Raw genomic sequence first — 26,397 nt, forward strand, 5'->3', positions numbered from 1 at the left:
TGGCAGCTTTTTTTGGTTGTTCTATGTATATTCAAATCACTGACTTGTAACCATTTTTCATTGTGTGCAGCCTTCTGATGCCTTAGTTTTGGGGAAGATAAAGAATGTTGATTGCGTCCTCCTTGCAAGGTAAGGTATTTCAATCTTTTGAATGTTACTACTAAAGGACAGTTTAACTTAAATTCTGAAAAGAGTATTGATGCAGGTATGAGTTTTTAATGTGTTGGTGGAACCATAGTATCAGTCATCTTTATTGCTTATGGTTTGGGGGTAGGTTTTACTGACTTTGGAGATTAAAGATCTTGCCCATGCCCCCTTTCAGTTCAGTCGCTCAGTCATGTCCGACTCTTTGCGACCCCATGAATCGCAGCACGCTAGGCCTCCCTGTCCATCACCAACTCCCGGAGTCCACTCAAACTCATGTCCATCGAGTCGGTAATGCCATCCAGCCATCTCATCCTCTGTTGTCCCCTTCTCCTTCTGCCCCCAATCCTTCCCAGCATCAGGGTCTTTTCCAATGAGTCAACTCTTCACATGAGGTGGCCAAAGTATTAGAGTTTCAGCTTCAGCATCAGTCCTTCCAATGAATATTCAGGACTGATCTCCTTTAGGATGGACTGGTTGGATTTCCTTGCAGTCCAAGGGACTCTCAAGAGTCTTCTCCAACACCACAGTTCAAAAGCATCAATTTTTCGGCATTCAGCTTTCTTCACAGTCCAACTCTCACATCCATACATGACTACTGGAAAAACCATAGCCTTGACCAGACGGACCTTTGTTGGCAAAGTAATGTCTCTGCTTTTTAATATGCTATCTAGGTTGGTCATAACTTTCCTTCCAAGGAGTAAGCGTCTTTTAATTTCATGGCTGCAGTCACCATCCACAGTGATTTTGGAGCCCCAAAAATAAAGTCAGCCACTTAGGTTGGGAAAATGCTTAGAAGAATCTAATGACTGATGGCGATGATTTGACTAAACTTGAAGCTCTGCTTTCAGTTCTCGCAGCAAGAGGAAATGTTTTCTTCTGTTCTTTTTTGTCTTTTATCAAGATCAAGAAAAACTGTTTTATTCGTGACCCCTTGTTTAATAATAGTTCTGGATTTTGGGGAGGGGGTTTCAGGTCCCTGAAGTTGAGTTCTCTATGGTGTCTATACCCTTGTTCCCTTGACAAGGTTCATGCTCTTCCGTAAAGAAAGGAGCAACTAATTTTTCACAGTTAGAAATTAGTGAGACTGCATATATTAGCTTTCTATTGCTGCATAACAAATGACCACAGATTTAGCAGCCTAAAACAGCATACATTATCCCACAGTTTCCAAGTAACCAGAGTGTGGCCACAGCTCATTTGTTTCCTCTTCAGGGTCACACAAGGTCACATGGGTATATTTAAGTGCTTGTTCTTATCTGGAGCTCCAGGTCCATGTTCAAGCTCACATAGTAATGGGCAGAACTGAGTTCCTCAGGGTTGAAGGACTGAGGCTGTCACTCCTAGAGGCTGTCCATGTTCCCTGCGTTGTGGCTGTCCCCATGGCCATTTCAGGAGACAGCAACTTGCTTCTGCAAAGCCAGTGGGAGGTCTCTAGTGCATGCTGGAAGGAGGGGCCTGATCATGGGAGTGACTTCCAGCTCCTGTGTGCCGTGTTCTGTTGGTTAGAAGCATCTCGGGTCCACCCGCAGTCGAGAAGGAAGGAATTATTCAGAATATGAAAATGAAGAGCGCCCTAAGGTCTGTGCCACACTGCAATTTTGAAACAGAAGTGGCTTTGCTGAAACCAGTAAAGCTAAACTTTAGTTTTAGATGGTCACACAGGGTTGACTTCAGGCAACCTTCTTGTTAATCTGTGGTCATTGCTGGAGAAACACTTCATTTCTTCCAGACTCTTAAGAGAAGGTGGTTGGTGTGGTAGCCCCATGGTGAAGGTTTTATACTCCTACCAGCTGAGTTGAAGTGTGTTGGATTGTGAACCACTCTATGTAGTGGTTCATAACTCCTTTTGATGTTTTAGAAAACAGAAAATTTTCTATTGAGAAAACAGGATTTCTATTGAAAATCTAATCAGAGATTTGGAGACCAGCCTTAGAAAAATGCATGTAGTCCACTCTCATTGGAGATTTTAGTTACCCACAGTCAGCTGTGGTCCAAAAATATTAAATGGAAAATCTAGAAATAATTCATAAGTTTTAATTTCTGTGCCATCCTGCTCTGTCTGCTTGGACCAGGAATCACCCTTTATCCAGAGTATCCAACTGTTGTAGGAAAAAACTGCATATATGGAAGTCGGTACTACCTGCATTTTCAGCAGCCACAGGGGGTCTTGTAATGCATTTCCTGTGGATAAGGAGAGGCCACTGTACTTTTTGGGCATTCATGGACTTCCACCTTCTGAGAGGCCATTTTTGACCTTGGGGTAAAAACCCTGATATGCTATGCTTATCTGCAGTTACGTACAAATTATTTTGATAGTCTTAATTCTGTTAGTGATCAGAAGAGATAAAGTTATTTCAAAATATAAAATATGGAATGATATAAGAGATATTGCATAACAACCCTGGTTTTTATTATCTATTTTAACAAATCCCCCCACCCCCAAAAAAAAATCAGAGCTGAGAGAGCTGAGTGACTTTGAAGTCACATAGCTAGTAAGTGGCAGAGGTAGGATTTAAACCCAGGCAGTTTTACTTCAAAGCCCAAGCTTTAAACCATTATGGTACAAAGTAAGATTTTTCTGTGTCAGTTACTTCCTTGGGAGCCTGCTTATTGCATTATTATGTGTGAAGACCACTGGTCTCCTGACACTTAGCCTTGTTATAGTCAAACATGACCCATGATGTCTGTAGTTTTTCAAGCAGCTCAGGATAATTTTAACTCTGAAATACTGCTTGTAAACATACCCTCTCATGTGTGAATTTTTAAAAAAATAATTTTAGAAATTGGGTTCCCTTCACTGGCTGTTTACTGGCACACTGGGTGGATGGGTGTGGGTGGATGAGAGAGAGGGGGTGGGGGGAAAGAATGTGTGAGTACTCAGTTTTTTGTCCAATGAATGAACTACTCACATGGCAAGTCCAGTTCCAGGTACCAGCAGAGAAGGCAGATAAGGGCCTCACCCTCTCAGCACTGATGCTAGTGGAAAGATGGGTGTTGAGAAGGAAATACATAGTCTGAGTGGCCAGTAGGTGCTAGGAAGAAAAATAAGGTCGGGGCAGTGATTTGCTGTAGATCCCGTGGTCATGGAAAGCACGCCTCTGGGGAGGTGGCGTGGGGGCCAAGCCTGAGCGGGAGTGAGTACAGTTGAGGGGCCAGGCCGGAAGAGGCGGGGCGGGAGAAGGCGAGGGCGGAAGCGGCCATTTGCGGGATGGGCCCGGATGACCTGAGCGCCATTGTAAGGTGTTTGGATTTTGTGTGAAGTGTGACAGGAAATCTTTCGCGGCTGTATGAAGTTTGTTGGGGCTGCCACGGTAAGAAGCCACAGGCTGAGTGAAACGGGAATTTCTTTCCTCACAGTTCTGGTGGCCAGAGGTCCAAGACCGAAGGGATCAGTAGGGTTGGTTCCTTCTGAGGTTGGGAGGGAAGGGTCTGTTCCAGGGCCCTCTCTTTGGCTTGCAGAGGACTGTCTTCTCCCGGAATCTTCACATGTTCCTCTCTGTGTGTGTCTGTCCAGATTTCCTTTTATAGGAACACCATTTGTGTTGGATTAGGACCCACCCTAATGGGTGGGTAACTTAATTACCTCATTAAAGAGCCTGTCTCCAAATACAGTCATGTGCTAACATACCGGGGGTTAGGACTTCAGCCTAAGAATTTGGAGGGGACATGATTCAGCCCATAACAGTGGTGACCATACCTGCTGATGTCAAACAACTGGGAAATCTAGTATTTTAAATGTTTCAAAATTTAAATTGATTTGGGTGATCGGGCAGAAAAGAAGAGAGAGATTAAACTGGAAACTTGAGTTTCTATTTCTGTCTGTGTGTTCTTGAGCAACTCTTGTTTTCTGTGTAGGGGAGACCAGATGCCTCGGATTCTGGGGTATTGGTGCCCCACAGGATAGACGTGGCATGTCTTCCCGGGGAGTGAATTCTAAGTTAGCTGTTACCTACTCTCGATAGGAAAGTCAATATGGAGAGTAAAATGAGTCTGCACTTTAAAACCAAATAGTTTATACTTCAAGTAGGCCGGTAATTGCCTGACCTGTTTGCATTCTTCCTCTGCCAAGGAAAGCCCTTTGGTGGAGAGGGCTGGAAGGCACTGCTGTAAATGAGTTTTCTTTCCCAGGAGTGTTAAAATGCCCTGCTCACTCCTCTAACATGTTTACCCTCTGTCCTCAGGCATGGGAGGCAACATACCATCATGCCTTCGAAAGTCAACTATCAGGCGAACATCTGGGCTCTGAAGGAGGAGGGTTGTACCCATGTCATAGTGACCACAGCTTGCGGTTCCTTGAAGGAAGAGATTCAGCCTGGTGACATCATCATCATTGATCAGTTCATTGACAGGTGAGCAGTCACCGAAATGCTTCGGGCTCCTGTAAGATCATTCCCAGCCCCGGTGGATCCTGTGGGGACTTGGGGGAGAGGCGGCACAGGCCTACAGAAACAGAATAATCCTCGTGAACTCTCAAGTTCCTAATTCCCAGCTTCAACATTTATCAGTTTGTAACTTTAAAAGATAAGAATTCTTTAAAAAATAGATTACTTCATATTTCTTTAGAATTAGGTGTCTAGGCAATATTTTTTTCCCTGTTGTCTCACAAACTTTTTGTAGTTGATTTGTTCAAATGAAGATCCAAAGAAGCCTGGTTTTGTTTTTCTTTTGTCCTATAGTCTTCCCCACATGCTAGATTTTACTGATTGCATCCTCAAGTGTCATTTAGTGTCTTCCTCTGTCCCCTGCATTTACCTTGTGCTTAATTCTGGAGGCCTGATAAAAACCAGGTTCAAATTCGTGGCAAGAATCTTTCTGCATCATATCAGGAGGCATGTAATGGCGGTTGTCTTTTTCTGATGTTAAGATCAATAGTTTGTTCATGGAGTAGGGATTTTTTTGTTACTTAATTGCACAAGGAATATATAATGTTCCTTTACTAAAATATTAAATAAGAATGGACTGCCAAGATCCTGAGCTTTGCATTTGGAAGTAGGTGAAGAAATGACGAGAGAGAGTGGATGGTGTCCTAGGGATCCCTTCCACACACTGCCTTCACCTCCCGTTCCTGGTGGGTGAAACGCCTCTTGAATGCACTCGATGGAGACAGGTAACTGCACTCTGCTACTTGAGAATGGGGAGAAGTACCACAGAGAGTAAACCACTCAGTAGCTCCTATCAGAATCCCCCATCCAGTCACTCAGACCATCACCTCAGTCCATCCTGCTCTTCCAGTCTGTTGGCTATGCGCTCGCTATACCCAATGCCTCCCCTACCACATCTGTTACAGGAGGAAAGTTTATTCAGTCCTGTTCTGTGTCTTCTGTTTTCACGGATTTATTTTTTATTTTTATTGTTTCCTTTTATTTTTATTAGTTGGAGGCTAATTACAATATTGTAGTGGTTTTTGCCATACATTGACATGAAATGTTTTCACGGATTTAAAATGATCTCTAGTCCATCGAGAACATTCTCGAATGTTTCCTGATCAAATGAAGCTACTAACTTCACTTTCACTTTTCACTTTCATGCATTGGAGAAGGAAATGGCAACCCACTCGTGTTCTTGCCTGGAGAATCCCAGGGACAAGGAGCCTGGTGGGCTGCTGCCTATGGGGTTGCACAGAGTCAGACACGACTGAAGCGACTTAGCAGCAGCAGTAGCAGCTTGAACCAAATGAAACTGCTTTTTTCTGTAAGTTAGAAATGGTTGAATATCAGCAGTTTCATGTGGTTCAATCTAATAATGTAGACAGACTAAAATCATTACCTGCCCCTTTAATTTTTTCCAGTCATTTTTCTGCATCTGACACTACATGTTTTACTATTTCCCCTCTAGAATGTAAACTGTGTGAAGGTTACAGATCCCATATATCCTCTTTGCCACTTTATTCCCAACACCCACCACACTACCTGGCCTGTGGTTGTTCAGTCAGTAGTTTTTGAGTGATTGAGAGAACATGATTGTTCGAAGGGAGAGGGAGGGAGGCTATAGTCTCTGTTTAGGGGACATCTTGATCAAAATCTCTATGGCTGTCAAAGACATATGTTTGGGGGTAATGACTTAAGAGAATGGGTGTAATGTGGTTTTTTAATAATGCAATACACAAAACTCTAGAATGATGTGGATTTATAAAGTATTATATATGATACTGGAAAGAAAAGTTTGGCTTGGTTACTAAGCCTGGGATTAGTTTGTTACTTAAGTGGTGTAACTGTACACTGTTGTATTTCCCAGATCTTTTTCTCACGTAGTAAATGTAGATGTTTCACATACTGGCTCCCAAGAAAGCATTTGGGACACAAAGAGAATAGAAAGAGTGTTGCCATCAGATCTGGTTTCTTCCTGTCTTGGCACTTAACTGTGTGACCTTAAAATCTTCTGGTATCTGTTTGCTCCTATGTGCCATGTCCATTAACCTGCCTCCTTATTCTCGACTGCCTTTAATGGAATCTAGCTTATGTTACCTGCCCAATAAACGCCTTTACTGTGATTCTGGGCTGGAGTATGTCTACTAGTTAACATCACTTGGTAAAGACAGAAGAAAAGATCTGTTTAAAGGGAGAGTCCCCTAAGAATCATTTAGAATGCAATCTCAAATTTTATATTGATTATATAACAGTAACATTTTTTAGATATTAAGTTACATAAAGCTAATTTTACCTATTTCTCTTATACTTTTTTGATTACATATGTGACTTGCATTATATTGCTCTTGGAGAGCATCTTCTAAGTATTACTGCTGCTGGCTGAGCTGTGTGGTTTCTGTTAACCAGGCTTGAGAATGTCTTATAGGATAGGAGAATCAGAACTTTTTGCTTTGTGAGAAATGGCCTAGGTGTGTTGTACTGATAGTACTTCATTATTTTAACATAGTAAATCCTGGTGTGTTGAGGCAGGCACCTCCACTTACTCCTGTCATCAGGGATGAATGGTGAGCTGGAGGCTGTGCTGTTTATAGACGGAGTGCCCATAGCTGTAACCACAGCCTCAACATGTTCAGTAGATTTGCAACATCTTGCCAAGCTGCACAGTGAGCTAGAAGGATTCATCCTGGCTCTGTTTGGCCTCAGGCAGATCCTTTCACCCATGTGGGCTTTGGTCCTCTCCTCAGAATTACAAGTTGAATTCTGTCACTTAAGCTCCTATTCCTTGAATGATCCATGGGTTCTTCTCCAGGGATTGATCTGGAAACACATATTTGCCTACTGCTATAGCTTTGCCGCACATCATCTAAGAAACAATGTCCTCATCCTAAAGTGTCTTCAAAGGCTAGAAGGATTGTTTTAATCTCTGACATACATTCATGATAAAGAATCAAAAAGGGAAGAGTGCGGCAATTCTTTTTTAATAAATGACAGAACTGGAACCTCTTGCTTTCTCTGCCCTCGGTGCTTAGCATAGGGGGAAAAAGACATCAACCTGGTCTCTCACCTATGCCGTGCATACCTTAGAGGTCATTAAGATTTAAGAGTGACAGGCAGCTTTGATTTTTATGGTTTTTTAAAATCATTGGATTTTTATAAGCTAAAAATGAAAATGTATCTGACAGGCTGAAAGCTCTTTTAAGAAAATAAGATCATTCTCTTCTAAAAATCATTGGGATTGCTCATGCTACATTCCAGCCTGTGAAAACTTGAAAGCCTGGGCATGAGAAAAGGGGAATCCTGGGTGTGGCTGACCTTGAGAAATCAGAACAGCAGACAGATGGGGAGAGGAGTGGTTCCAGTATTTTGGGGTGTATCCTCTTAGTCCTTCTGTTTCTCAGACACGCAAGGAAATAACCTTTGCTGATGCGCAAAGTGAAACTAATCATTCATTTGTGATTAGGGCTACTGTATAAAGGAAAAATGGATGTGGATCTAGCACTTAAAGCTGAAAGGAGGAGTCCTTTTGTCATTTTTCCATGTGTGTTACACAGTGACAGGTTTCCCAGTGACTCTTCCCTCATCCTGGCTCACATGAGCAATATTCTTCACAAACCAAAAACAGTAACTCATTCCAGGGACCTGTAAGAGGCTAACCCCCAGTGCCGTGGGCCTCCTGATGTGCTGGTTTGGTTAATCCCTTTCTTCTGCTTGGCAGAGGGCTCCACTAGCGGAGCCATGAGTCATTTGGCAATTCAGGATCAAACATGGTTAAGCCTGGGGCTTGTTCTGCTTCTTGACCATCATTTAACAGTCCATATGAACTGTGGAGAGAATCTGTCTTAAGAGAATGCTGTGAGGCTATTTCTACTTTAAAAGGATCTTATAAGGGAGATGCTCCCAAGATTCATAATCTGGGGTACTTCTGTGGTACAAGTCTGTGTCTGAGCAGGGCACACCTGCTTCTCATAGCATCACTGCTGGGGAAGCAGGACACTCTGAGCGAGGGAGAGAAAAGATCTCACAGGAAATCCTAGTCCATTCCCCTCCCCAGAATCTGGCTTTGCTCAGGAAACTGAGACAGCAGTCTAAAAGCTCAGCTACTCTCAGGTTTTCACTAGGCTTTTCAGATTGTTTCTCTGTTGTGCTTTACAGCTGCCTCTTATGTCTTCTGCTCTCCCGTGTCTGTTTGCCACCATCAGCATGCAGTTGGGACAGTCAGCTGGCTTTGTTTGTTCATTGGTCTGCTTCCCTCCCTTCCCGCTGATAGAAGCACTCCCCTCCTTTGAGCCCAGCAGGATCAGTGATAGGTGTTCTATGGAGCTGGGTCCTCCCTGCCTGAGGTTTGGTGATGGCTCCACATAAGACTAACCAAATTCTGAGACGAGACTTAGAAATTTAGAGGCACGACTATGCATTTACTTGGGTTTTGTTTGTCTTTGCTTTACAGCCTTGCAGGTAAAGACATAACCATCCCTCACATCCTACCCCACTTTTAAAGCCTGACTTTAATGATACATTATAAATGGAGTGTAGAGGTGACCTCTGATGAGATTTTTGCCATTACAGAGCAAGCAACACTGTTTCCCCACTAGCTGCTTTTTTCAAAGCATGAAGCATTTTGTTGTCTCTTCCTGTTTTCCTCCTGTTGTCCATCCCTGCCATTGTAGACAAGTTAGATACTTCTACAAATTCATTTGTCTTTGGGGTCGGGGGGGAGTTGACTGTATGGCCTTTCACCCCAAACTAGTAACTGTCCACGCCATGGGAGACGCACGTGGGCAGGGGATTCTAGCAGTTTCCACAAATGACCTTTCTCCTCTTCACCATCAATCCTGATTATTATCATTGAAGGGAATTCAACTTACACATTTATTAAAGGAACAATTGGATCTACAGAATGTTTGGAAAGATGCCCACATTATATTAGGTTTTAAAAAGATGCAAACTAGTCGGATCTTTTAAATTGCTTCTATTTCTACCAGAAATATCTCAAGGTGAGGCTGGGTAACATCCATGAGAGTAAGAATAAGATTCTTTCTTTTTAATAGTGGCCTCTTAAGGGGTGTTTTTTGTTTGTTTGTTTTAACAATGAGAAAAGTATGACCAAAAAATTAAGATTTAAAAAAGGCAGGAAGTAATTCCGAGTGCCAGGTGTTTTCTGCAAAACGCTGTTAACACACTGGCCTGCGGCCCCTGGTTAGGTTCTACTAAAAGAATGCGGTAGAAGTCCTGGCTTGGCGGTGAGGACATCCAAGATTGTTTCCTGGCTCTGCCCCAAATTCCTGTGTCACTTAGTGTCCCATCTGCTAAGTCAGGGTGCTGGATTGATTCCTAAGAGTTCTGATGTCCACCCTCTTAAGAGAATTCTTTTCTTGCTAGTGTCGGGAGAGGCTGGGGGTTGGGATAAGCGTTGGCTGGTGATGGCAGGCTTACTCATCAGGAAAGTCCCGCTGTAACAGTGGTAAGGGATTATGTCAGTTTATTTCCCTCTCCCAAAGACACAGCCCTGGCGTGGGCTTCCCCCACCGTGTCATAGTGCAAAGTTCTTCTTCCCCACCCTTGGGAGGTCAGCCTGGGGAGGCTGAGATTGTATTGATGTCAGTTTCTTAGTTCTTCGGCCTCCTGGGCAGGGGGTGGGTTCTCACCACTAGAAATGGAAGTTTATGATAAAGAATTATAATACAGGAAACCTCTGCTCAGCTCTTTCTCCCATTCCTGTCAGCAGTTATTTTAAAACCTTTCTGTTCTCCCACAGCTTCCTGCTCATATCCTTCACTCTTGGTTGAAAGTTTTGCCTCTTTACAAGAAAACAGATGTTCTTAGGCATAAACACGTCGTCTTCCTTCACCCTCCCGTTTCACCAGTTACTTGCATCCCTGTTTATCATCATAATGTTGTCCTTGAAGTTCCCTGTGTGAGGTTAACTCTTGTCCTTGCTCTGCAGCCTACCTTCTCACCTTCTATCCTTACTCTAGTTTAAAAATGCTAATCAGCTCCCAGTGTTTGAGTTCCTACCAAGTGCCACAAATCAATTAACCCTGTTTAAAGCTCAGTCGGTAAAGAATCTGCCTGCAATGCAGGAGACCCGGGTTTGATTCATGGGTCAGGAAGATCCCTTGGAGAAGGAAATGGCAATCCACTCCAGTATTCTTGCCTGGAAAATCCCATGGACAGAGAAGCCTGGTGGGCTACAGTCCATGGGGTTGCAAGAGTCAGACACGACTTAGCAACTAAACCACCACTGCATATAAGGATCACTTCTTCAGTTTAAATTGATATTACTTACGCTTAGAAATACTGGTCATTTGCTAATAAGTGGGACCTATGGGATCTGAATTTGGGTTCATCTCCAAAGACTATGACCTCAGCCACTCCTGATCTGTGGACTTCCCAGGTCTGTCCTCCACCTTGAGATCCACACTGGCTCCCAGATACAGGACAAGGTCCCAAAAACATCTCACACTTTTTGTAATTCAAGTGTATGTTATCAGCTCAAGTGTATGTTATCAGCTCAAGTGTATAATATTGTATATTAATACACATATGGACTCTAGAAATATGGTACAGATGAACCTATTTGCAAAGCAGAAATAGAGACACATAGAGAGAAAATGTATGGACACCAAGGTGGGAAAGGAGAAGTGGGATGAACTGGGAAGTTGGGATTGACATATATCCACTGCTCTGCACAAACCAGGTAACTAGTGAGAACCTGCTGTCCAGCACTGGTAGCTCTTAAATCAGCCCTCTGTGGCAACCTGAATGGGAAGGAAGTCCAAAAAAGAGGGGATATTTGTATAACTCATGCACTTCACTGTACAGCAAAAACTTAACACAACATGGTAAACCAACTATACTCCAATAAAAAACTGTTTTTAAAAAGACTGAACTATCCCCCTTGGTTGTCTTCTAACCTGTAGCTTCCCCCATCCCAAGCTCCCTCCTCTGCACTTGGCAAGTTGCTGTGTTGGTAATACCATGGCACTGTCGTCTACCGCGTGGTCACTGCTGAGGATCTAGCACCCCTATATCCAGTTGGTCTCCAAGTTGCACCCGTATGTGCCCTGAATCCACCCTGTCCGTCACCACTGCCCTCATCTGGGTTATTAATGTTTCTTAACATTTTCGCTTCTCTCAGCTTGACTCCCTGGTTTCCATACTACTGCCTGGAAATAGAAAGAAAGACACAGTCACAAGAGAGCTGGAGACCAAGCCCAAACATCTGCCGCCTCTGGGAGGGCTTGCCCTGAAATCTGTTACTGTAATTTGATGTAATTTTGCCTTGTTCCTTTGTCATTAATGGTAATGATCTTTGACGTAAACTTAAAACCGTCTCGTCCCCTTTGTGGTAGTTTCTTCACTGCTTTTGTACTTTGCATCCCTGTTCATTTTCCTTTCCCCAGTGAAGTATTAATGTTTATTATCTGGTCATCTCTGGTCTTTTGAACATGAAGTTATTTCTGGATATTTATGAGGGCGGGGGAATACTGAGTTCTTCCCATCCATGAGATGCTGTTAGGTCCTGGGTAATAAACAATCACATATGTATTACTGGTAGAGATGGTTAGAATCATAAAAGGCAATCTGCCACATAACTAAAGTTTTAAATATGCATGCCTTTCCAACCAGCCTTCCCCTTTTGCAATTTGTAATCTTACGAATAACTGCACCAAATGACTGCATTTTTCAGTTAGGGGTTCTCCTGAGATAGACTGGACAGACCTTAAGAGATGTGGGTGGAATCATTTCCCTGAAACCAAGCTCCTCATAAGGAGCCCTTGGCACTACTTTGCTGGTAAATTCACTGCCTGGTGTCCCTGTGTGCTGAGGCTTATGGACATGTCCTGTGCTCCAGAACTGCCTTGGAGTGTGCAGGTGTGTGTTTCTGCTGTGGGACAAGTGTTTTCTCTCACTTGTCTGCAACTCAGCATTTCTTCAAAGGAAAACTGTTAACAGATAGCAATCTTTGTGTGCAGACTCAAGGGTCTTGATCCTGAAAGAACCTACCAGTCAGTCTTTCTCTGCATTTTGTTCCCTGCTGTGTCTGAAAGTGCCCCGTGTTCTCTCCTTGATGGCCTTGAACTCATTTCCCTTGCCAATACACACCATAATTTTGTCTCCTTCACTCTTCCATGGCAGTTTGTTGTTTGTTTTCTCACTTTTCTTATCACATATGCCTTTTGGGGGGTACCCTTGACTTGAGGCCCATGTACAAGTCACCCTGGGAGGTTGGCAGAGGAGAAGTTCAGAAGCAGATTTTCGACCGGCAGGGATTACTTGGGCTGAGCACTTGGTTCGTGTGTTCTCTGTCTTCACGCTGACTCTATTTCCCCTTCGTGTCCCCATTTTAAATATGAGAAGACTGATAAGAGACTGGGGGAGACAGAGGTCAGGGTGACTTTCCTGCAGGCACACAGCTAGCCAGGGAGTGGTAAAGCCAGCCAGCTGGGCAGTCCCTGAAGTGTATTTCCAGTGGGTGTCCCAGGATGATGGTGGGGTTGGGAGTGAGAATTAGCAGTCCCTTTGCCCCGCTAGGAGGGTTCACCAGTTGAAGTAAGAGTTGGAGGCAGACCTCTGGCATCAGATCTTTATTACCAGAGAAATTACACTGTGTTAACCAGGTTAAACCATATGAGCACATGTATTAGCTTCCTTTTGCTGCTGTAACAAATTACCACAAATGCAGTGGCTTAAACAACATAATATTATTAGCTAATTCTGCCGGGTAGGAGTATAACATGGGTCTCAGTGGGCTGAAATCAAAGGCTGAATTCCTTTCTGGAAGCTCAGGAGAATCCCTTTCCTTGTTCTTCGTCACCTGCATTCTTGGTTCCTGGTCCCCTTCCATCTGCAAGGGAAGACAATGTATGTTCTGGGCATTAGGGTATGGATATTCGGGGGTATGGTGGGAGGCCTTATTCTGCTTGCTACCACATGCCACTTCTACAGGTTGGTAGGACAGAGCCACTGCCCCCAAACTATTATCCTTGGGCTAGGTTGCTTCTAGCAACTGGATGATCCTTCCTGTTTCTCTCGCCCACAGTCTAGAACACTGCTTCCCAACGGATCCAGCCAGTCTGACGTTGTCTAAGGCTAATTTTTTTCCTATGGCCCAGGAATGTATTTCAGTTCTATCTCTTGATGGAAGGAAAAAGATATCCCATTAAGGCCCCCTTTTATCAGGAAAAGATGCTCACTTGGGCACTGCTCCAGATCTAGAGAAATCTGCAGGTGTCTCCCATTGATGGGCTCCATATGCTTGCTTCTGCTGCGCCTGCATCCATCTGTAATGTGACTTGTGTGAATCTGTGTGCCGGATGTTTTGTTCCCTCACTGATCCTCATAGTAGTAGTGCTTTGTAACAACTATTGTTTATCCCCAAACTCACACATTTGACATAAAAAAAATGGAGGGTTCTGCCTGTTGGGATGTAGCTACTGGAGATTTCTGTGACTCTGTTTTCATATTTAAACAAGGGTGTAAGTGTATGTTGTTAATAGTCACCTTATGAAGAAAGAACTCACAGAGGTTAAGTAATTTGCTCAAGGACACATGAAAAATCAGTAACAAGATTGAAATCCGTGTACAGAACTGAGGATGAGCCACTATTCTGTCTACAGAAGAGCTTTTTTTTTTTGACTAGAAATTAGGAGTGAACAGGAAGGAGTCCCCATCAACACAGGCTCAATCAGGTAACATTTCCCACTGTGTGGGATGTCCCTTGCTTCTTGCAGACTTGCAGAACCTGTGACTTCTATTTAAAGTTCTCAGGGGGAGGATAAGAGATCTTAAAATTACTTGTATTTTCATTTTAGAATTTCCCTTGGGTGGTGCCCTTCAGTCCCTTCACTTGTGGTTGCATACCTCATTGTTCTTGATCTGAATTTCACTCAGCATTATCATGCCTCATTTTATGCAGTATCTGAGTATTCACAGTGATTTAAATTCAGATCATTACTTGAATGTATTGCTATCTGAGTTATGCAGAACACCATGACTAGGTGGGCAGGCTGCGTGAAGAGATGTTTCTCATCAGCATTTTCCCTCCTGAGATCTTAAGAGTATAAAACTGAAACTATTAGACATATGGGTATTAAAGTCCCCAGGTCTTCCTTGGTGCTACCCCTCCTGCAAGGGTGGGTGTTCTGAGGGCCAACTACAGCTTCTCCTTGGTGCTGACTCCTGATTCAGTCTCCAGCTCAGACCTCAGTTCTGAGCTGCCGTGGGGTAGCTGGGCCTCAGGGCTGACTTAATCCCCATAGCACTCTTACAAATGGGTGGTGAACACTACATTTTATAACTGGAAAATGAAGAATCAAAAAGATATGGTGGTTGTGCTATAAACCATAGAGGTGGAAGCTGGGGAACTTTGTTTAAAGAGAAAAATGTAAAATGTTCCAGCTGAGAGGGAATTAAAACTGTAGGTAGTTAATATCATGTGTTTATAGCATAACATAAAGGATAATTAACACATTATTATTGTTGCTTAGTCACCAAGTCAGGTCTGACTCATTTGCGACCCCATGGACTGTACCCTGCCAGGCTCCTCTGTCCATGGTATTTCCCAGGCAAGAATACTGGAGTGGGTTGCCATTTACTTCTCCAAGGGATCTTGCCAAGCCAGATGCATCTCTTGCATCTCCTGCATTGGCAGAAAGATTCTTTACCACTGAGCCATCTGGGAAGCCCAATAGTGATGTCTTAATGTAAATGTTCAGAACAGAGAGAGGAGTAATTAGGCAAAAAAGGGACAGAGAGAGAGAGGGACAGAATAGATAAGATGGGTGTTACTGCATAGGTGTCTACTGGGGTATAGCCCCTGAAGGGTTCCGTGGCCCTGTTTTCACACTTAATTATGGTTGTAAATAGGATTATTGCTAATATTTGACTCACTGAAGGCTGAAACCAAGCCAAAGCTGGACTATGTGGCAGCATTTTATTAGTCAGTTTTACAAAAAGAAAAAAGCCTCTGTTTATATAGGCTGGAACAGTCATTTGACCTGTTCTTCAACCCCATCTGGAATTGCTTGGGGTTAACTTAGCCTTTCCCTTAAGACTCATGTGACAAGGGGGTTGAGAGGAGCATGGACTTTGTTTTCATTCCTCCCAAGCTCTGAGGCCTAATCTCTGAGAGAGGTGGCTTTGATGCCAGCTGGTATCACCGTTTAATGTGTGATGGAGAGGAAGTAACAGGCTAACTTTGAGAGGTGGGTATGCCAGCTGTGTAAACTGAACCAGAATATTTCTCCATGCTGCTCTCTACCCTCCCAGTAGAAGTAGAAATGAAGTGATGTACCTTCAGCTGTTGGTTTTCCCATGCCCTGTTGCTACCCTGCTCTCCCCTCTCTAGGAAAATGAGGACTCTCTTTCCTATATTACTCATGAGTTCAAGTTTAGAACAGTGCAATGGATATAAAAAGTGCTTTATTCTGAAAACTTTGAGAGAGAAGTTGCTGGGTGACTTGGCACTGGGTTCATTTTGGACTCTCTTATGGACTCAAAAATGTTTTATCAGAAAGTTAACTTTAGAACTTTAGAATTGATTCTGGCAGGCAGACGCACAAGTTTAAGCAAGACAGCAGAGACAGATGCTTCAAAATGCAGAGCCGGATGAATGGCTGCTTTCTTCAATGGATCAAAGGCATGAAAAAATAAGGTTGAGGGTGGAGGGCAGGAGTTACTCTCAATTTAGTGACAGGGCAGTCAAGTGCAAACAAAATTTGAACCTTGGACCTTGTTTGGAATATGAAACAACCAAGCAACAGTTTTTAAAAAAAGAAAAAAGATTTTTTATTTTTTGAGGACACCAGGGAAATTGGCACATGGTCTATATATTAGACAATACTTAGGAATTGTCATTTTTATCAACTGTGATAATGACATTGCCATGGAAAATCATCCATATACTTTAGTCCATCTGAAGTAGGGATAAAGTGACAAAGTCTGGGATTTGCAATAAATGAAGGAGGTTTGGCGAAATTTAGGAAATTGTTGAATCTAAATATATATAAGGGGTTCACTATACAATCCTCTGGATCTGAGATGACGGAAAATGCTCATACCTGGCCTCTTGAGCCCACAGTTGACTTGATGTTCAATGTGGTTATCCTGGCACAGTCACCAGACCACAGATACTTTAACTCCTGTTGGGGAGCAGGTTGCTACCAACCCAGAGCCAGAAAAGTCAAGTACCATCAAGAAGCTCTCTTTTTTTAAACAGTTTCTTTCCGCTTATCCAGAACTATGGATTTTAGAGTGAGGAGCAAGATACTAACCTAGATACAACTAATTACAAGCTCTGAAGGGTGGAGAGGTAATTTTTTAAAAAAATAACTTTTTTTACTTTATTTTGTAGGACTACCAGAAGGCTTCAGACCTTCTATGATGGAAATCATTCCTGTGCCAGAGGAGTGTGCCATATTCCAATGGCTGAGCCATTCTGCCCTAAAACAAGAGAGGTTCGTAATCTTTCTGGAAGGTGCTCCAGAATAAGTCACGAGGGCTTGGGGTGGCATCTACAGACAGATTAGTTGGCCAAGCATGTGGTCTCTCTTATGCAAAGTTTTAGGAAGAGTTGTTTCCCTTTGTTAACAATCCCTCCACTACACTCAGTCATCTGTAAACTGAATCGCTCAAAGTTGCAACCTGCCTTTTTTTTTTTTTTTTTTTTAAATAAGTTTTTATTTTACCCAGGTTGGATGCATGAGACAAGTGCTCGGGGCTGGTGCACTGGGAAGACCCAGAGGGATGGGATGGGCAGGGAGGAGGGAGGGGGGATCGGGATGGGGAACACATGTAAATCCATGGCTGATTCATGTCAGTGTATGGCAAAAACCACTACAATACTGTAAACTAAGTAGCCTCCAACTAATAAAAATAAATGGGAAAAAAGTTTTTATTTTAGTGTCAGGATACCTGGATACCTTTTAAAATAATTTAGACAGCATAATATGGAGTGTACACTCTGGAACCAGACTTCTTAGGATCGGGTCTTTATTCTTCAGCTTAATTGTTGCTTGTTTCTAGATCAGAACCTTGGACTCTGGTTTCCTCATTTATAAAATAAAGTAATGATAACATATTGATACCTTACAGGACTGTGAAGGATAAAAGAGTAACTTACTTATAAAGTGCTTTGAGTGATGCCTGTCAGTTATAAGACATCTAGTGACTGGTAACTGCTTTTATGAATTAAATTATTAATAATCTATAAATAGTCAGATTGGCATCATTTGCCTTTGAGCTGAGTTTGACTTTTCCTGTCCAGTCTCCTCTCCTCTCCAGGATTATAGTAAGATCTCAGGACTGTAGAGGCAACCCTTACAAAAGCCAGTGGTGGTACACAGTGAGAAATCCCAGCCTTAGCTTTCAGAGAATAAAAATGGCTACCACAATTCAGAAGTCCATCCATGGTACTTTTCTTATAACCCCAAAATTTTAAAGTCAAATGCCACCTAGTAGGTCAGAAGTACTGTCAGAAGCAAACTGCCTAGTAAAATCTACTAACTTAGACAATACAAATACCTAAACATGTTAATCATTCAGATAATTTTAGCACCTGATGTGAAACACAGATTTATGTTCAACCTTGCATAATCATGTGAAACTAGCTTTTTTACAGGCAAAGCTAGAGTGCCTTAAATAACCTCACTCTGGTCTCAGAAATCTAGAGTCCAAAGCCAGGCGTTGGAGGGAGCCATTTCAGATATATCACTGCATGTTTATTCTTTGTGACTTCTGTGAAAAGCATATTTTTTTAAGTTTTAAGTAGGAGTTTAGATACACATTTGAGCCTTGAACAATGTGGGGTGTGGTTAGAGGCACTGGCCCATCATGCAGTTGAAAATCTGAGTATAAATGTACAGTTGACCCTCCATATCTGGCGGTTCTGCGTCCAAGGATTCAGCCAACCCACAGAGTGAACAGCACTGTAGCATGAATCTGTTGTGAAAAAACTCCATGTAAGTGTAGACCACACAGTTCCATCCTGTGTTGTTCAAGGATCAACTGTACATGTTCCTGGGTAGTTATCAGCAGAATATATCAGAATGATGTCAGTCTTAATCTCTGAAACACAGATCTGTCCACGCAATAAATGTGCTCTCCAAGAAAAGTTCGAAGTGCATAATAACATTTTTGTCCACTTCAGATTGGGGGAAGCTTGGAAGAAATAGACTAGGGAGAGAATATGCATGTTAATAGGAAATCTGAGGTACTGCCCCAGTGATTTGGGTACTGGGGTAGAGGTGTGTAAGGGAAGTACTAATGAGGTATTCAGAGTACATGTAAATGCGGTGGCTGAGTGGCAGTTTCCAGTAATACAGCTTGGCCCCCTTTGAGACTGAATTAATTCAGCTATTGTTAGTCTAGCCAAGCTAAGGACCCTCACATAACGATTTTAAAGAGTGCTAGGGAAGGCAGTTTAAGAAAATGGGGAGGCGGGGAGAGGCCTTCAGAATATTATTTTATTCTTATATACCCTAAAAGGGATTTTAAAAATACTATCCAAAAATGTAAAGAGTAGATGGTGTTGCCCCTTGGTAATTATCACTTAAACTTTCAGTATTCTTGTGATCTTTTGTGTACTGACAACAGATTGTCAAGATGAATTGTCCATTGGCAAGCAAGGTACATAGTGGTTGTACTGTATCTTATCATTTGTGTTAAATATGTGTGTATATATAAGGGGCTTTCCTGGTGGCTCAGTGGTAAAGAATCCACCTGCAATGCAGGAGACATGGGTTCAATCCCTGGGTCAGGAAGATCCCCTGGAGGAGGAAATGGTAACCCACTCCAGTATCCTTGCCTGGGAAATCTCATGGACAGAGGAGCCTGGCAGGCTACAGTTCATAAGGTCACAAAGAGTCAGACATGACTGAGCATCTGAGCATTCATGTATGTGTATATAAAAGAGATAAATATGAAAATATTTATGTGTAAATAGAGTGTTTCTGGAAAGCTGACCAAAGAACTAGTAACAGTGATTTCCCACGGAGAAACTGAATCCCTTGTATACAGGCAGAAGAAATACTTGTCACAGAATAAGAACCTTTGTACTGTTTACATTTTGTACCATGTGCAAGTATTACCTATTCTGAAAACAAGTGTCACTTCTCGTCAAAAGGTAATCTAAAACAAATTTCTTCAAAAAGTCCTGATACATTAAAGAGACTTCTCAGGCTGGAGTTGTATTTCTGGCACCTTACAATGGCATTGTCTGTTTGTGTGGGAGTGCAAAGTGCTGCTTCGGATGGCAAGCCCTCAGTGTCTGCCACTGGCTGGGCCTTGCCCATAAGCCTCCAATCCTCCTCCCCAGCGTGGCACCCACCCCAGGGTGATGGTGAAGACTTACATGCCATATGCCACTGGCTTGCGAGAATTGTGATCTTCTTTCACACATCTTCAGAAGCACTCTGAAGTTTGGCCAAGACATACAGCTCAGTTATTTGGGACTTTTAAAGACATTTAATGAAGACAGGACTGGGCTGGTTATACCTTAATTTTGAAAGTGGGTGGGGACAGCAGGGGAACGAGTGATTGAATAAGGCTTATTATTTATAACCTATGCTCCTTAGGAAACAGTTTTGATTTAGCATAGTCTTATTTTCAGCATGTACAGGATAAATAAACATGATGGAGCATCAACTAGTCGTTGGCTAGGGCTTGTCACGGTTCTAAATTTGGAGTTGCCAAGGCTCTTATTAAAATTTTTTCTTCTATTGCCATAGCCTAATGTTATTTTTAAGGAAATAGGTTAATTTGCCTGTGTGGTTCAAACATGTGCAGGCAAGACTTTGGCCTAGATTGGAGCCTTCTGTTGACTTTGAGTCACTCCATTTTGTATATAGTATCCTAGGAACTTTGACCAGTTACTTGGGAAATGTGTAGAAGCTGCCAGTGTTAATCATTTGAAGAGGACTTCCGTGGTGGTCCAGTGGTTAATAATCCCCCTGCCAATGCGGGGAACATGGGTTCGATCCCTGGTCTGGGAGGACTCCACGTGTCACGGTGCAACTAGGGCTCCGCACCACAACCAGTGAGCCCGCGCTCTAGAGCCGGTGAGCTGCAACTACTGAAGCCTGCACGTCCTAGAGCCTGTGCGCCATAGCAGGAGAACCCACCACGATGAGAAGCCCAGGCGCTGCACCTAGAGGAAGCCTGCATAGCAACCAAGACCCAGTGCAGCCAAAATGATTAATTAAAAAAGATAATTAGAAGAGCAGTTAAGCATTTATATATTGTGTTGGGCACTCCTTGCCGTGTATTCCTTGAAAGTGTTGCCCGGCTGTGTCGAGCTCTTTGCAATCCCAAAGACCATAGCCCACCAGGCTCCTCTGTCCATGGGATTCTCCAGGCAAGAGTACTGGAGTGGGTTGCCATTTCCTTCTCCAGGGGATCTTCCCAGGCCAGGGATTGAACCTGCTTCTGCTGTATTTCAGGCAGATTCTCTACTATCTGAGCCACCAGGGAAGTGGAAGTATACTCCTTAGCTCATTTAATCTTCACAATATCTATGAATTGTATTATCACTCCCATATCACTGATGAAAAAACTAAGACATAGGTTAAGTGAATTCTTGGCAGTACTTTAACAGTTAAGTTTAAAGGACTAACTTTTTTTCAGTTAAACAGGAATATTTAAGCACAGAGTAAGAGAAAAATGAAATTAAATTAGATATACATTATTAGACACTAGAAAAAATGATCAAACTTTTAAATCATGTTTCTAAACTCATATGGCCTTGCCTCTAAAGGGATGCCAAGATAAGTTTATCTCTGGATAGAAGAAATCAGCATAGCTCCATTCTGCTTTTTCCTGCTGTATGTCTTTAGAGAGGCAGCAGGCAAAGACATTATGAAAGCACTTTCTACCCCCAAAAAGCTTTCACAAAAGCCCTCAGGTTTTGTATAGAAGAGCAGTGAGAATGAGTTTCTCAGGAGCTGGGAAACTTCACTCTGCACATCTCTGAGACGTGGATGAGGAGGGCGCCTTGTGTAGCCTTGGAGGTTAAGAGCTCAGACTCAAGCCCACATTCACAGTCCATGATAATCTATTAAAGCAGCTAAAAAAGTGAGATTAAAGCATGTAAACAAATGCCTGGTGTAAAGAAAAAGCCCACTGTTTGCTCTTATTGCTGTGCAATGGCACCCCACTCCAGTATTCTTGCCTAGAAAATCCCATGGGCAGAGGAGCCTAGTGGGCTGCAGTCCATGCGGTCACGAAGAGTCGGACACGACTGAGCGACTTCAGTTTGACTTTTCACTTTCATGCATTGGAGAAGGAAATGGCAGCCCACTCCAGTGTTCTTGCCTGGAGAATCCCAGGGATGGCGGAGCCTGGTGGGCTGCCGTCTATGGGGTCGCACAGGGGTCAGACACGACTGAAGCGACTTAGCAGCAGAGGCTGGGTGGGACAGAGCATTATGTAAATGGATAGGGAGCTAGGAAACTCCCTTCTGTGATCGCCCAGGTTCTCTTTGAGGGCCTGCAAGTACTGGGTATGTATAGTAAGAATCTTTTATAGTAGCAGGGAAGAAAAAATAAAGCTCACCTTCTGTTTGTGTGTCTTGAGTTTGGTTCTTTCTGTTCCAGGTCCTCATAGAGACTGCTAAGAAGCTAGGACTCAGGTGCCACTCAAAAGGGACAGTCATCACCATCGAGGGACCTCGTTTCAGCTCCCGGGCAGAAAGCATCATGTTCCAAACCTGGGGGGCAGATGTTATCAACATGACCACAGTTCCAGAGGTGGTTCTTGCTAAGGAGGTTGGAATTTGCTATGCAAGTATCGCCATGGCGACAGATTATGATTGCTGGAAGGAGCATGAGGAAGCGGTAAGTGGAATTCTCTTTGGTACATGTATGGCCTGGGTTTCCATGTGCCATGAGAGCCAGTGAGAGAGTGCCTTAACTCTTTGTTTCTATTACATTAGTTCCAGAAAGCGCCTTTATACCAAGTTTTAAAGTCAGCTTTTTATACATTGTCATTAGGTGTTACCAGATTTTTTTCTCTGTAGTTCCCATTGGAAGAACAAAATCTTCATAGAGAATGAAAGGACACTTATGCAAGGATCAACAGGGAAGAGTACATTGTAAACATGTAGGTGTGTTGGGAATCTTACTGAGACTCGGCCCTTATGTTACGATAAAGACTTGGTTATAAGTTCTTTATGCTCCTGTTTATTATGTAGCAGGGAAACCTATTAATGTACCTCTTCCTGGTAAGAGGATTTTGTATTCATGTCTAACCTGCCATGGATGGGTACTGTGCTTGGTATAAAAATACAATAGCAGACAGACAAGTCCATAGGGAACCAACATTCTGGGGTTTTGAAGGAACAGGGTAGAGGTCAAACAAACCAGTGTGAGAAGGCTCGGGGTTCTACAGAAATGGTGTGGAAAGATACAGAAGTATGTATCGAATTGGCCCAACCAAATACTTGACAGCCAGGAAGCCTGGCCTAAGTGTGATGGGAAAGATGGCCATGCTGGAGAGGTGAGGAGGGGCAGAGGGAGGCAGGGCCATGTAGACTATGTAAGGATTTCAGATGGGAGGTCAGTGAGGGTTTTGAAACAGAAAAAAACAGCAAGATCCAGCTGGTATTTGAGGATAGTGGGCCACTGAGGTCAGGCTTCCAAAACAAATATTTCCTCTGTAGAAAACTTTTAAAACCTCTACGAAAGTAGAGTTTAGCATAATGAACCCCCCAGTTACCCATCGCCCACCTTCCCACAATCATCAGCCGTGGCAACTCTTGACTTATTTATATGCCCCTACTCAGTTTTCTCTCCCCTACCCTCATGATTTTAAAGTAAATTTTTCTAAAAGGCCTCCCTTTTAAAAATAATTTTTTAAAACCACACCACCACTGTTGTACAAAAAATTAGTGATATTAATTCTTTAATATAATCAAATGTCCAGACTTGTCACATTTTCCCTCTTGTCTCATAATTTTTAACTGTTCAAATCAGGATCCCTTATAATCCACACATTGTATTTGAATGATAAGCCTCTTAAATCTTTAATCTAATATTCTCCTCCTCCCTACTCATTCCTTTCATTTTACTTGAAGAAACCAGATTATTTGTCTTATCATTTATCTCATTTTAAAAAAAGAAAAGGACAAAACTGCAGCCAAGAAATTTTGAACGAAGAAGTATGGCAGTGGCTGTTCTGGACACATTTAGGGGAGGTGACATCTCTAGGGGGACCGTACCGCCATCTCAGAGCTGCTTGTTTCACCATCCAATTTCATGTAAAATGAGCTAAGTTATTCTAGCTGCCTCTCCATCCATGGGTATGGAATTTAGGTCAGAGATGAACACAGATTCTTTGAGGATGTTTGTTACTTAAGAGATTTGCAAATCCTGACCCAGCGTAGTCTCTGACTTGGCAGCTTTGGTCACCTCCGGGGCAGCTCGGCCTCATGATGCTGAGAAGCTGCTTCCAGTTAATAGGAGGCTCCAGCCTCTGCCGCTCCCCAAAAGCAGACTGCTTCCTGCCTGTGGCTTTCTGCATGGTCTCATAACATTTGTCTTCTTTGCAGAGCTAATGGTGCTTCATTTAGTAGGCCACATGAGGTTTGGAAAACAGTCAATTGGAGCTACTTCAGTTAAAAGCAAAAAAACTAAGCTCTGTGTAAGGGGTAAGGCACGAAAGCAAGTAATGTTAAATGCCACAAGGAAAGCATAGACAACGATGGCATCATCTCAGTCAGCCATGTGTGTCACTGTGCTTTAAACCAGATGTGCAGCCTGGCATGGTTCTAGAGTTGCCTAACCCCTCCTTCAAATGCCCGTTGTTCTTTTTTCTTGTAATATTGGGTGAGTTATTTAACCCTTCCACATGAGTGGGGGTTGTTAATTACATTTCTGACCTTGTAGGATTACTCGAAGAATTAAACATAAATAGGAGCCACTAGTATAGACTAGGGCTTCCCAGGTGGCACTAATGGTAAAGATCCCGCCTGCCAATACAGGAGATAAGAGACACCGGTTCAATTCCTGGGTCAGGAAGATCCCCTGGAGGAGGGCATGGCAACCCACTGTAGTATTCTTGCCTGGAGAATCCCATGGACAGTCCCATGGCTGCAGTCCATAGGGTCGCAAAGAGTTGGACACGGCTGAAGTGACTTAGCATGCACAGTATAGTACTGGCTCCTAAGAGGGCCATAGTCAGATGATAGGTATGATGGAATGGTGGAGGGATGCAGTTTCCAAAGAAAACTTTTGAGATTTAAGTGGGATGTTGACCAAGTTAAAATTCATTGTGAGAAAGCAGAAGGGACATTCTGGGTGGAGCGCAGCAGCAAAAACAAAGAGGAAAAGGAGGTCAGACTCGATATAGAAATAGCAGTCACAAAGTATGAGGAAAAGAGTAAAATATAATAAATCTCTTGGTTATTTCACAAGGCTGCATTTGAAGTTTCCTACCTGGCAGGCACCCAGCTGGCCGCCACCTTGTCCTGTGATCCCTCCCACAGTGATGGCACTCCTCTCTGCTGCGGTGCTTATCATTTTGTTGTAAACACATCTCCACATTGTGGGAGGGGTCTAGGAAGGAAGAGGAAGGTATAATCATGGTGCTCCTGAATCTTGGGTTTCTTCTAAGCATAGTTAAAAGCATGACAAGTACTCTTTCTGGTCATCTGTCTTATACTCAACTTCCTTCAGCTTCCTTAGGAAGCAATTTCAGTCATACACAGAAGCAATGGGGTCAGCATCTGTGAATCTGACATCCAACTTCAGTCATAAACATAACAACTTTAAGCCAACCATGTTTCATCTACACGCTGATCCATGATCTTATCCGTGAACATTTTAGGAGACATCTAACATAACCACATTGCCGTTATCACAGTCCAACAATAATTTCTGAATATATCCAGGCAAGGTTCAATTTTCTAGTTATCTCAAATAGCATAAGTGATTTTTTGCTTCCAGGTGTTCTTAAAAGAAACCAGGTCATTTGTCCTATAGAGTTTCCCCCAGTCTGAATTGCTGAAATCATCTCCTTAGGATGGTTTATCCAGTTTCGCAGTGTTCTATATTTTCTGTAAATTGGCAGCAGGAGCCAGAGATTTGACCTAATTCTGACATCATCATCCACAAGGAAGCTCATGAAAGTGGACTGTTTGGTTTGGGTTTCTGGTTTTGTGATGTTAACAGCCCATCCATTAATTTATAAAAATAGTGATACTTTGATTCCATCATTTCTATTAGCTTAAAGACTTCTCTAAAGGGAAATGTTCTTATCTTCTGATTTAGCCAACATAGCAACAGTTTTAAAACTGGAATCCATTTTCTGCACATGAGAAGAGCCACAAGCTTTCGAGGCCACGCCAACACATCATACAACTGGAAAGCTTTCTCAGACACCATGCTGAAAACTAGTGCTTTTCAGAGATGTCATTGGATTTCTCTGTGACCTCTCCCCTGATAAATGCAGAACTTGGGTTCAAGTTCTTGGGAGTAAACTGACTTCAACAGATCGGGTAGGAACTCAGAAAAAAATGTTCTGTGGAAAGCAGTGGAATTTTAAATTGCTGGTAATGTCCTGTGCTGTTTTTTCTCTAGGTTTCAGTGGACCGGGTCTTAAAGACCCTGAAAGAAAATGCCAATAAAGCCAAAAGCTTACTTCTCACTGCCATACCTCAAATAGGATCCATGGAATGGTCAGAAACCCTCCATAACATGAAGGTAAGTATCCTCTCCATCTGCAAGCAGACACTTCCATAGACTCTCAGCTGCCCTTTTCTCTAATTTCCACTGGACCCTTGGTCCATCTCTTCATGTATTTTATACTAGATTAGATGTTTTCTACATGTTTTCGTGTCATTTACTAGCATACTAACCGTAAATGGAAGAGAGATGTATTCTGGCTGGTA

General features: G+C 42.8%; 1 protein-coding gene across 1 annotated transcript in view; it reads left to right on the forward strand.

The window, feature by feature from the left end:
• LOC122453049 (methylthioadenosine phosphorylase) overlaps positions 1-26,397 on the forward strand; it is a 42,949-nt gene that overhangs the window by 12,877 nt on the left and 3,675 nt on the right. Inside the window, exons 3-7 of the mRNA XM_043486903.1 lie at positions 71-129; positions 4,329-4,496; positions 16,870-16,972; positions 22,106-22,345; positions 26,087-26,209. Coding sequence (XP_043342838.1) covers positions 71-129; positions 4,329-4,496; positions 16,870-16,972; positions 22,106-22,345; positions 26,087-26,209 — 693 coding nt within the window. The remainder of the gene's footprint in view (positions 1-70; positions 130-4,328; positions 4,497-16,869; positions 16,973-22,105; positions 22,346-26,086; positions 26,210-26,397) is intronic.

Source organism: Cervus canadensis, chromosome 14 (genome assembly GCF_019320065.1).
Source record: "Cervus canadensis isolate Bull #8, Minnesota chromosome 14, ASM1932006v1, whole genome shotgun sequence".
In the NCBI taxonomy this organism is placed as follows: domain Eukaryota; kingdom Metazoa; phylum Chordata; class Mammalia; order Artiodactyla; family Cervidae; genus Cervus; species Cervus canadensis.